This window comes from Trichosurus vulpecula, chromosome 5 (assembly GCF_011100635.1).
Source record: "Trichosurus vulpecula isolate mTriVul1 chromosome 5, mTriVul1.pri, whole genome shotgun sequence".
Lineage (NCBI taxonomy): Eukaryota > Metazoa > Chordata > Mammalia > Diprotodontia > Phalangeridae > Trichosurus > Trichosurus vulpecula.
Window position 1 is genome coordinate 112,734,972 of NC_050577.1, and position 12,618 is coordinate 112,747,589.

The following is a 12,618-nucleotide window of genomic DNA, read 5'->3' on the forward strand; positions in this document are numbered from 1 at the left end:
GCATGGTTGGGTCACCTCATAATGTTTAGCTGGAGATAGATATTTGCTAGAAGCTACTAAGAAATAGAAAGAAAAAGAAATAACCAAGGACTGTGATATGATTTCTCATAATGAGGCCCCCCCCCCAGCCCTTTTCTGTGTTAGTAAGGAGTTTTGTGAAAAGACAGAATGGAAATAAGCCCCATCACTGTTCCTTCTGCAGTGGAGTGTAGCCCAGAAAGAGGCTAGGATGGTTCTATAAAAGCAAGGCAAAATAGTGACCCAAAGAAATATCAAGGGCACCTTTGATGCGACCTTCCACTGGAGAAGACTAATATTATCACAAGACTGACAATGGTAAAGAATGATAGAAAAATAGGCTAATGATATTGCTGAGCTAGATAGAATGATGTCCGTCCCAGGAGAAATGTTGCTTGCACACAATTGTATGCACAGATTTCCTATTGGCCCTCAATAAATTTTGTACATATTTCTTTCATTTGGGAAGAACCATATCATTCCAGTATTCATAATGGAAACTTATTTCCAAAATACAAGTTTCACTATGCTCCACTTCATCCTTTCAAGTTTCTCCCTTCCCTCTTTTTGTCCCCCTCGTCCCACACAGATACACTCAGGTTGCCATATCTTTGCCATTACCCATTCCATAAATGTTCTCCCTCCTCACTTCTGCACCTTAGATTCACTACCTCCATTGAAACCTCAGCTCAAATGGCACTTTCTATTTAAGTTCATATTCTGAATTTCCATTTCTTTTTTTAAAATTTAATTTATTTAATATATTTAGTTTTCAGCATTGATTTTCACAAGAGTTTGAATTACAAATTTTCTCCCCATTTCTACCCTCCCCCCCACTCCAAGATGGTGTATATTCTGGTTGCCCTGTTCCCCAGTCAGCCCTCCATTCTGTCACCCCACTCCCCTCCCATCCCCTTTTCCCTTCCTTTCTTGTAGGGCAAGATAAATTTCTATGCCCCATTGTCTGTGTATCTTATTTTCTAGTTGCATGCAAAAACTTTTTTTGTTGCTTTTGAACATCTATTTTTAAAACTTTGAGTTCCAAATTCTCTCCCCTCTTCCCTTCCCACCCACCCTTCCTAAGAAGTCAAGCAATTCAACATAGGCCACGTATGTATCATTATGTATAACCCTTCCGCAATACTCATGTTGTGAAAGACTAACTATATTTTGCTCCTTCCTAACCTATACCCCTTTATCCAATTTTCTCCCTTGACCCTGTCCCTTTTTGAAAGTGTTTGTTTTTGATTACCTCCTCCCCCATCTGCCCTCCCTTCTATCATCCCCCCTTTTTTATCTTCTTCCTCCTTCTTTCCTGTGGGGTAAGATACCCAACTGAGTGTGTATGGTATTCCCTCCTCAGGTCAAATCTGATGAGAGCAAGATTCACTCATTCCCCCTCACCTGCCTTCTCTTCTCTTCCCACAGAACTGCTTTTTCTTGCCACTTTTATGTGAGATAATTTACCCCATTCTATCTCTCCCTTTCTCCCTCTCTCAATATATTCCTCTCTCATCCCTTAATTTGATTTTATTTCTTTTAGATATCTTCCCTTCATCTTCAACTCACCCTGTGCCCTCTCTCTCTCTCTCTTTCTCTCTCTCTCTCTCTCTCTCTCTCTCTATATATATATATATATATATATATATATATGTACACATACATATATACACACATACACCCACATACACACACACACACACACACACACACATATATATATATATATATATGCATATTCCCTTCAGCTACCCTAATACTGAGGTCTCATGAATCATACATATCATCTTTCCATGTAGGAATGTAAACAAAACAGTTCAACTTTAGTAAGTCCCTTGCGATTTCTTTTTCTTGATTACCTTTTCATGCTTCTCTTGATTCTTGTGTTTGAAAGTCAAATTTTCTATTCAGCTCTGGTCTTTTCACTGAGAAAGCTTGAAAGTCCTCTATTTTATTGAAAATCCATATTTTGCCTTGGAGCATGATACTCAGTTTTGCTGGGTAGGTGATTCTTGGTTTTAATCCTAGCTCCATTGACCTCCAGAATATCGTATTCCAAGCCCTTCGATCTCTTAATGTGGAAGCTGGCAGATCTTGGATTATTCTGATTGTGTTTCCACAATACTCAAATTGTTTCTTCCTGGCTGTTTGCAGTATTTTCTCTTTGATCTGGGAGCTCTGGAATTTGGTGACAATATTCCTAGGAGATTTCTTTTTGGGATCTACTTGAGGAGGTGATCGATGGATTCTTTCAATTTCTATTTTGCCCTGTGGCTCCAGAATATCAGGGCAATTCTCCTTGATAACTTCTTGAAAGATGATGTCTAGGCTCTTTTTTTGATCATGACTTTCAGGTAGTCCAATAATTTTTAAATTCTCTCTCCTGGATCTATTTTCCAGATCAGTGGTTTTTCCAATGAGATATTTCACATTGTCTTCCATTTTTTCATTCCTTTGGTTCTGTTTTATAATATCTTGATTTCCCATCAAGTCACTAGCTTCCACTTGCGACAATCTAATTTTTAAAGTAGTATTTTCTTCAGTGGTCTTTTGGACCTCCTTTTCCATTTGGCTAATTCTGCCTTTCAAGGCATTCTTCTCCTCATTGGCTTTTTGGAGCTCTTTTGCCATTTGAGTTAGTCTGTTTTTTAAGGTGTTGTTTTCTTCAGTGTATTTTTCAGTATTTTTTTGGGTCTCCTTTAGCAAGTCATTGACTTGTTTTTCATGGTTTTCTTGCATCCTTCTCATTTCTCTTCCCAATTTTTCCTCTACTTCTCTAACTTGCTTTTCCAAATCCTTTTTGAGCTCTTCCATGGCCTGAGACCAGTTCATATTTTTCTTGGAGGCTTTTGTTGTAGGCTCTTTGACTTTGTTGACTTCTTCTGGCTGTATGTTTTGGTCTTCTTTGTCACCAAAGAAAGATTCCAAAGTCTGAGACTGAATCTGGGTGCGTTTTCACTGCCTGGCCATGTTCCCAGCCAACTTACTTGACCCTTGAGTTTTTCAGCGGGGTATGACTGCTTGTAAAGAGTACTATGTTCCAAGTTTGAGGGGATGTGCTGCCACACCAGCACTCCTCCTTCCCCAAGAACCCCCAACCCAGACTGGACTTAGATCTTCAGCAGGCTCTGCACTCCTGCTCTGATCCACCACTTAATTCCTCCCACCAGGTGGGCCTGGCGCTGGAAGCAACTGCAGCTGCAGTTCTGTAGCTGCCCCACCTCTGCTGCCCCCGGGGCAGTGGCTGAACCAGGAACTCTTTTCCCTCTGTCCCCTGCAGCTTTTCCCACTAACCTTCTCTGTTGTCTTTGGTGTTTGTGGGTTGAGAGGTCTGGTAACTGCCGCAGCTCACTGATTCAGGGTGCTAGGGCCCACTCTGCCTGGCTCCTGGTCTGGTTGGTCCTCGCTGCCCATGCTGGGCTCTGCTATGTTCCGCTCCACTCCCAGCTCCATGTGGGATAGACCTTACCCAGAGACCATTCAGGCTGTCCTGGCCTGAAGCCCTGCTTCCCTCTGCTATTTTGTGGGTTCTGCAGTTCTAGAATTGGTTCAGAGTCATTTTTTATAGGTTTTTGGAGGGACTTGGCGGGGATCTCATGCTAGTCCCTGCTTTCCAGCTGCCATCTTTTCCTGATTTTTCTAAACTTGATCCCTTGTCTACCTAGACCCAGAAGATCCACTTGCTGTTTTTCCATTCATTGCCTTAGCTAATCTTTCTAGGCTGGACTTCTAAGCCATCTACAATATGTAGCACCTACTGGGCCCTGCTCCTAAATGTCCTCTTAACCGGCCCTCTTCTGTTGTTGCCTAAAACTCCCGTATGATTCCACTATTGAAACCCCCCCCCAATAAGGTAAAACATCTCTCCCACTCCCCTTGTCTCTCACTCACCCCATGTACTCTCAGTCCTTCGAACAAGCTTGGCAGATGGATTTCCCCTCAAAAATTCATCCCTGCAGTATTCCCGGAGTACTGCCTTTTTATTCATGCCACGATAAGGATTTTATTCCTGTCTTAGGTCTAGTTCATTTACTACATATATGTCTTTAAACAAGTTCCTTTACTTGGTCCTCAGTTTCCTCATCTATCAAATGAACAGGTAGGGCTAGAGGTTCCTCCCATCTTTAATATTCTAAGGTCTAATACTTTGGACTGGTTCTTTACTGTGGAGATTATTCTTTCTTTTCTTCACCTAATATCAAACACTCGCTCATTTTTCCTTTCATCTTCAATGAGTTCTAATTAATTCCTAATTTAATTTCCTCTCCCACCGCTGCAACGTTCCTTTTATTTCCCTTAGGAGAATGCTGGTTATAATCACTCCCCTTCCTTTGGGCAGTAAAACCAGGTTAACTGTTTAATCCTAGTTACTTCATTTACAGTTAAATATTTCTAGTCTATATAAATGATTTATAATTTCACATGCTGTAAAAATAATGTCTGTCGTACATGGTCAAAAATTAACAATGGTCCCCCGCAGCTTACCAAGCAGCAAAGCCTGCTTTCCTATTTCATAGAGTTGCTGTTATTTTCCTTGGCTTTGAGCCCTCTTCCTTTGTCAACATGCGCTATTTTATCCCCCCACCCCGCTTCTGTTCTAGGACATGCAATTTCGTAAACCTGGATTCTGTATGGAAAGAGTGAAGTCAGTGAATTTCAATGAATGCCAGAATTCTTTTGACCTACCGGCACTGGATCTCTATGTTAGATTGACGTTTAAATAGTTGTTTCTTTTGAGGGCTTCGTGTTCTTTGAGCACTTTCCACAGCAGGGAATAAGAATCGAACCATTTCTTGACATTGAAAATTCTTATTCTTAATAAAGATCCTTTTTGTATTTTCCGTCCAATTTGTGTTAGAGTTCTTCCTTAAGGAAGTTATAGGTTCTCTATATTTGTTCTTTAGTTTGCATTGCAGATCTGGGGAAGGAGAGTAGAAGAAAAGTTATATTGGAAGCCTCCAGTTCTCAAGAATCAAAGCAAGAATGTGGTTCCTGACATAGTGATTGGGTTTAGCTAAGAAACTAAGAGACAATTACGTAGGCAGATAAATTGGGCACAGGATCTGGCATTATTGGTAGAAGAAATGAACCTTTCCATTGTCCCTGGAGAAAAATGTCAATAAACTTCAGTTCATAATTTTGTTCTTAAGAATTCTAAGGGGAGCAGTTAGGTAGCACAGTGGATAGAGCACTGACCTTGGAGTCAGGAGGATCTGAGTTCAAATCCAGCCTCAGACACTTGACATTTACTAGCTGTGTGACCCTGGGCAAGTCACTTAACCCAAGATGCTTCAAAAAAAAGACTCAAATTCTAAGGCAACCCTCAAGAAGGCCATATTTCAGAAAAATCATTATCTTGATTCCCTAAATCCTAATAGGCACAAACTTTTCAAGGAAACAGATACCTCTTATTGAACTTGATTAACTAACAGGCATAAAACTGGCCCCCCCCCCCCAGATTAAAACAGGATTAGATTCCAAAGATGACAGTACTCGATCATAGTGCTTTTCTTCCAGATCTCCTAAAATCACAATTCTGAGGAAATGAGTTGGAGGATTTGGGCTGACAAGGAATCTATCCAGATCCAGGCCAAACTCAAGTGTTGTCTCAATTCGTAAGCCCTCTTCTTTTGTTTACCTTTTGAATTCTTTTTGTGATGTATAATTACAATGATGATATCTGTCACAAAATTTGGTTATGTATCAGCTATAAAATCAGTGTAAATATACTTATTTATACTCCAACAGTGAGCAGAAATAAATTTGTTTCCTCTGTGCTTTCCATTTTTATCAATACCTGACATATCCCCTTATAGGAAGAACTTCAAACTTAGCATAAAAAGACAAATAATTATAATAATTGGGTACCTCAGAATGTTAACAGCATTCTCTCCAATCAGATGTCACTGGTCCAAGTGTATGTGTGGCCTGGGTAAACACTGAGCTTTAATCTGCATCGCTCCACCATTTGTATTCTGTACATTCTAAAATGTCTACCCTTTCTCCGTGGAATGGTTAATACCATCTTAGCTGAGCTCTTGCTCCCCTTTGCCTCCTCTACCTAATATCTTGCTTTGGTGGCCAAAGGATGAAACTTCTAAGAGGAGTTGAGTTTTGACGCCTGCACAGATTGCTTTGTTTTCATGATTGTGATGTATATGCTCAGTGCCCTATAGGGCCAACTGGTTTTCCTCTCAGACTATCTCTGGTTATATTGCTAACTGCTACCAAAATGGAAGTGAAGTGCTTCTGTTGAGGCTCACAATCAGTCTTAAAACCAATGATTTACCTACATATTCATAAATACACAGTTACAATTTTAAACTCTCTATGTGTGTGTTTGGGGTCAGGGGGTGCAATGTCCTTTCCTATTTTTTGGACATTGCTGAGATGACCTGAAGAACTTTATTTGGATTAGAGCAGTCATCTTCAGCCTTACTATGTAGTCCACCTGGAACTGGGGTGAATCATCAACCAACTAGGGTTAGGAGAACCACTTCTGGACCTTATGGCACTCTTTAATATGACTACAATCCTTGAGCAGAAGCATACCTTAAAAGGGCCTTAGTGAAGCTTCACTTTCTGTGTATCTGGGATCACAAATTGTTACTCGAGAATCCTCCTTATAATCCATTCTGCAGAGGGTACTGTGGACATTTGGCTACTATTGCCAACTTCATTTCAGGCTGGTGGGAGTTACAATAACTGGCCAAAATTTTGTTGTTTTGTTTTAGGTGGTATGGGGAGTGATGATGGTGGGAAACATGGAACAATCCCCTTCCCCCAATCCCTGCCAGGTTGCTTTAAAGTTTTTCCTTTGTTACCCTGTTATTTTCAAGAGTAGGTTAAACTGAAAGTGTCAGGGATAAACTGCCTAATGATCCTTTTCCTTCACAAAACTCGTTCTGGTATTCCTACTTTAGAATTGGCAACCGATGATTATCCCTGTTTGAAAATCATCTTTACATTTTAATGGAACCTCTACAATTTAAATAAAATTTGGTTCTATCTTGGAACATATTATAATTCTGTTAAAAAATTAAAGAACCTTCTTTGGATGTCACTATCTTCTCAGTCCAGCTGGAAGATTTTCCACTGGGGCACTGCTGGGATGTTGTCTTAAAGTTGTTTCCATTGGCACTAAGTTTTTTTGGCAGACACATTTTCCGAATATTTTGCTCACCAGGTCCTATGGGTTCTGAGATATTTTTGGAGTGGTCATTATTAAGAGTTAGCCTATGTGAGCTGAAAAAGATTGGGTAGTCTGAGTTATTAACACATTTTCAATGTTAACAAGCAAACTAAAAAAACTAAAGCAGGAAGATCTGCTGTGTGCATGAGACATCTTTTGGTTTTTTTTCCTCTATAATCTGTTTAAATAAATATAGTTGACAATAAAGTCACATGCAGAGAGGAAAATGATCTAAGCATTTGCTTTCATGTACGATGGTACACAGGGATCCAAAGCAGATGGGTATCTGAGAAGGAGCACCATATTTGGAATCTCCAATAAATAAATCGTTTGGAACAACTGGGCTAAAATCCTGACTTTGTTCTCTTTGTGATCGTGGGCAAGTCACTTCACTCATCCCTCTGGGCCTTAAGTTTACTCATCTGTTAAATTTAGAGTTAGACAATGAGACAGTCTCTAAGCCCTCTTCCAAAGTCTACTGATTCCCTACTAATTTTGGGGGTCTTTAGGGCAGGAGATTCTTCAACTCCACAACCTATTCATGTTCATTAAAAAATAGGGAAATTATTGGTGAAGTGAGGGAAGGATGAAGGAAAATATCAGATAATAACACTTTGTGTTCCCTCTCTTAGGCAAATATAGGCAAATTCCTAAATGTTCACATACTGTCCAAAAACTTTTCCTTTGTCCAGATAGATTGTGGCCACAACCCCAACCTTGACAGCTGACCCTACTGAAACAGATTTACAGCCAGGGCTGGCCCCAAGCAAAATTGCGAAGTAGGAAAAGTTTGTCTTTAGCCTTTCCTCACATTCTCCATTTCCCCTTAACCCCACCACCTCCCCTAATTTGAAGGTATACTTTGAAAGTATCATAGACCCCCAGAATGCTAGGAAAAGGAATCCTTTCTTTTAACTCCTTTGCCATCTCTGGTACCTAGTGCTCTCACAAGGAGGAAAGCAGTTGGATAAATTGATTCAGGTTACTTAAATACTGTTACTTAAAATACTAATGCTCCCAGGAGTATAGTACTTTCAAAGAGGAGCCAAAGTAAGGCAATGATTCCCATGAAATCACCAATAGTGGAATTTAAGACTTAGTGGGGAGATATTTGGGGGGCAAGGGTATGTGCTTTCCTTGAGCCCCTCAAATCACAAAGGCAGTTACCTCCTCAACTTCTTTTCCAAACTGGCCCTGCTCAGGTCTATTTGGGAGACTGTCACTATTATAAATTATTATGAAAAAGTCATTTTCACAGCTTCTAAGAAACCAGAAAAGGGTTGTCAGAGATCAAAGTTGTAAGTCTTTTCTAGGGCAAAGCAGAAATTTGTCCTACCTGAGATATCTTTTTAGTAGCCAGGGTGGAACTGGTCCTTGTATCTTCACTATACAAGGAAAAATTATGGTCAGTGTTATGAGATTATAGCTCAAGATTAGTGAGAAATTGAAATCTTATCGTTTCTAGACAATTAGTTTCTGTATGTTTTTGAAGACAGGGACCATTGATTAAATGTGGCACCATCTCATTTAGAATTGCTGAGGAATCTGATGGAAATAATGGTTCTAGAACCTTCAACTCAGTAGTTTCAACAGTACTCTGATTATACCGTGGTGCAATGGATGGCCAGGAGATCTAGGTTATAATCTGGGCCCTAAATATTATAGCTACATGACCTTGGATGCAAATCACTTGCTCTTTCTGGGCCTGCGTTTCTTCTTCTTTAAAATGAAGAGCTGCCCTAAGTGATCTCAAAGGTTCTTTCTGGCTCTAAGTCAATAATCTTATGATGCCATTTCTTTACTAGCAAATCTCTAGTGGCTACCCATTGCCTACCGAATCAACTATGAATTCTTCATCTTAGCATTTCAGGCCCTCCATAATTTGACTCCACAACAACTTTTACCTCATACTACTCCCTACAACTTATATCCTACGGATCAGGGCTTCTTAAACTTTTCCCGCTCCTGACCCCTTCAGCTCTTCTTAATGGGGTCAAGACCCACAGTCTGGATGCCACTCTGCCCCCACCATCTGTCTCCATGTCTCTTTCCTTATTTCTGGAATGGATTCTTCCATCTCCATCTCCATCTGCTGAAGTCCCTCCCTTGTTCAAGGCCCAACTTAAGCATGACCTCCTCCATGAGTACACAGTGCTTAACTAGGTCTGTCTGCAATAGGTGAAGATGCTTGGTGCTGTGATATCATTGGACTAAAGAATTCCTGGTGTGGACACTTTTTCAACAGATGCCAATCAGCAACTCTTTTGTAACTTAAGGTCCTAGAGAGATTTGCCAGGGAAACTGAGAGGTCAGAACGGTAATGGGACAGACCAAGACTAAGATTTACATATTCTTTACCCTCAAGGAACTTGCCTTCTACTGGGTGAGAAACAGAATTTTGGTAGGGAACTTCCTCTACCAAACCCTCGAATCGCTTAGTAGATAAATTTTAGGTAGTTGCCTGAGTCACACAGACATAGACTTGCTCAAAGTCACTAAGCTAGCAACTATTAGAGGTGCGATCTAGTACCCATGTCTTCCAAGTCCAATACTCTATCCACTAGACCATACTGTCCCTTTTTAAAAACAGGACAAAATACCCCTAACAAACCTAAATACCATACTTAAAACTTAGAGGAGAGGGGCAGTAATGCACTCAAGTGGCCAGAGCTGGAGCGCCCCAAAGACTTTTTATTAGGTTCTGGGTCTGTGCCCTTGGGCACATTGAGGTCTCCATTTTTGGATAATGGTACTACTGAGGACTTTAGTTGACCTCAAACTCAACCTGAAACAGTGTTATGGAATGGACAGACTCACCGAGCACTGCATATTCCATGTTCAAGCAAGTTCTACCAAGGATACAATAGCATTTATACAGTCTTTTAAGGCTTGCAAAATGCTTCACAAATATTATCTTATCCCATCCTCACAACAACCTTGGGAGGCAGGTGCTATCAGTATCTCCATTTTACAGATGAGGAAACTGAGGCAGAAAGAAATTAAGTAACCAGCCCAGGGTCTCAAAGCTAATAAATATCTGAGGTTGGATTTGAATTCAGGTCCTCTCGACTCATTCCTGAATTGGGAGTGAAGTTAGAATAACCATTTTCTAGAGTCCCTTCCAATTCATCCATTCTCTGAATTTTTGAATAACATATTCATACCTGTCATCTGGTGATACCATATTTTTGTAGGTTACATGCTATCTTGGTAGTACTATCTCATTATGTTATCCTTGAAAAAGAAATAACTATGCCATTAACAACAACAACAAACTGGCTAGCTTTTGGGAGGCTGGAAAGTGTTTGGGGGAAGACTTTGAAATTAAAAAAATGTAAATGTGTATTTGTCAGGATGTAGGCTATGGAGTGAATGCAGGTGCTGCTGGGTACAAGTGAGGAGTCTCTCCTAGGATGCTCTTGTCACTGTAGGGAGCAGCTGAGGTCAGAAGAATCTGATAGCCTGGGGTCTCCCCCTGAACTCCTCAGGGGTGCCAGAGATTTGAAAGCTCGCTGGGATGGCAAGAGGGATGAGTGAGTTGGTAACAGGTGAGGCGTGGACATAGTCTGCCGAAGAGAGTGTGGTCATGAGCCATGCCTTTCCCTTGGCCACATGCATTCCTTATGCCTGTGACCTTTCATGTATGTCCCTTGGTCACATACGTCCTAGATGGGTAGCCCTACCCACTGGTGGTGTGGTAAGTAATAGGAATGCATCTCTGTGTATGTGGAGAGGGGAAAAGGAAAATCTTTCTTCTTTATTTTGCTATACTGTTTGACAACATATTTTTTGCTTTGAACATTATAATATGCTCTCTAGTTGGTCTGGTAAAAATATCAATGGGGACTTGAGCTATGGTATTGAGAGATGGACAACCCACAGTATCTTGAAGCTAAGTCAGCTTTCTGATAGCCCACGTGTGTGTGTGTGCGTGCGTGTGTGTGTGTGTGTGTGGTATAAGTTTTCAAATACAGAGTTGTACCTTAAATGTTACGCCAGACTTCATCATGATTAGTATTCTCTCTAAGTTTCACAGTTTGAAAGTCACAAAATAAATAGGCCATTTAGTGATATATGCTTAAGATTTAAGCCTAAAAATCAGAAACTCCTTTCCTAGGCATTCCTCTAGAGTTAAGCACCAGAGAAATTCAAAGGTCTTAGGAAATTCTGCATTGTTCCAGTGACATTGGCCTATTGGCTCTTCCTTGCATAGGACATTCCATTTCTTGACTAAAAGCATTTTCATTGGTTTTCCCCCATGCCTGGAATTCTCTCTCTACTTATATCAACCTCCTAACTTTTTTTGAGTCTCAGCTAAACCTCTACCTTCTGCAATAACCCTTTCCTGGTCCTCAATCTTGGTGCCTTCCTTTCTGAGATATCTTGTATATATCTAGTTTGACACAGTTATTTGCATGTTGTGTCTTCCATTAGACTGTGAACTCCTCAAAAGTAGGGACTGTTTCTTTTTTTTCCTTTCTTTGTATCCCAAGTACCTAATTTAGTGCCTGGCACAGCAGGCATTTAATTGTAAGCCAGGAAATATTTATGAAGCACCTACTATGTGCCAGTCACTATGCTAAGTATAAAGGATACACAGTTTAATGGGGGTGACAACATGCAAACAACTATGTACAAACAAGCTATCTACAATACAAATTGGAGAAAATCTCAGAAGGAAGGCACTAGAAGATAAGATTTTAGCTAGGACTTGAAGGAAGGCAGGGAAGTCAGGAGTCAGAGATGGGGAGGGAGAGCATTCAATGGCATGGGGGACAGCCAGTGAAAACCCTCAGCGTCTGGAGATGGAACATCAGGTACAAGGCCCAGCTATCTCCCACAACTACTTCAACAAAAACCTAGAAGGAGCATCAGATGTAGGAGTGATTGTAAAATCCAAGATAAAAACATATTAAGTCATTTTTCCAGCCCAGCTAACACAGAGAGAAAGACAGACAGTGGCCTGGGCACCAGATCTGGTCGGTAAGGTACCGCACAGAGACTTTTAATCTAAGGATGGAATTGGGGCCTGTGACCATGTACCAGGCTAGGGTAAGAAGTTGTGGATCCAGCATAGCTGGGCCAGACCATCTGTTCAGGGAGCCAAAATAGTAGCTATGTTGCTTCCTACCCCTGAGCTGGTTTGCTGATTCTTTGTAGACTGAAGAATGGGCCTGTGTCTAGGAGCTGCTGTAGACTAGGCAAGGAGCAAATCATGAGCCTGAGGCTGTGTCCTGGTCAAGGAGCATGAGCAGAAGCAGGAAGCAGCTGAGTAGTGCTGACTCTAGAGAGATGTCTCCAGTTTAGTCCTCAACCTACTGTGAGGCTTGCAGCTGAGTGTCCAGGGCAGGGAACTCAGACTACGGGGGAGCCTGCAGTTCTGTTCTGAAACTACACAGCCTTCCAAC

The 12,618-nt window shown here is 40.9% G+C and overlaps 1 protein-coding gene across 1 annotated transcript in view; it reads right to left on the bottom strand.

Annotated features, from left to right (window-relative positions):
- Positions 1 to 12,618, bottom strand: part of AGBL3 (ATP/GTP binding protein like 3) — a 159,722-nt gene that overhangs the window by 37,116 nt on the left and 109,988 nt on the right. Inside the window, 1 exon segment of the mRNA XM_036760621.1 lies at positions 8,547 to 8,583. Coding sequence (XP_036616516.1) covers positions 8,547 to 8,583 — 37 coding nt within the window.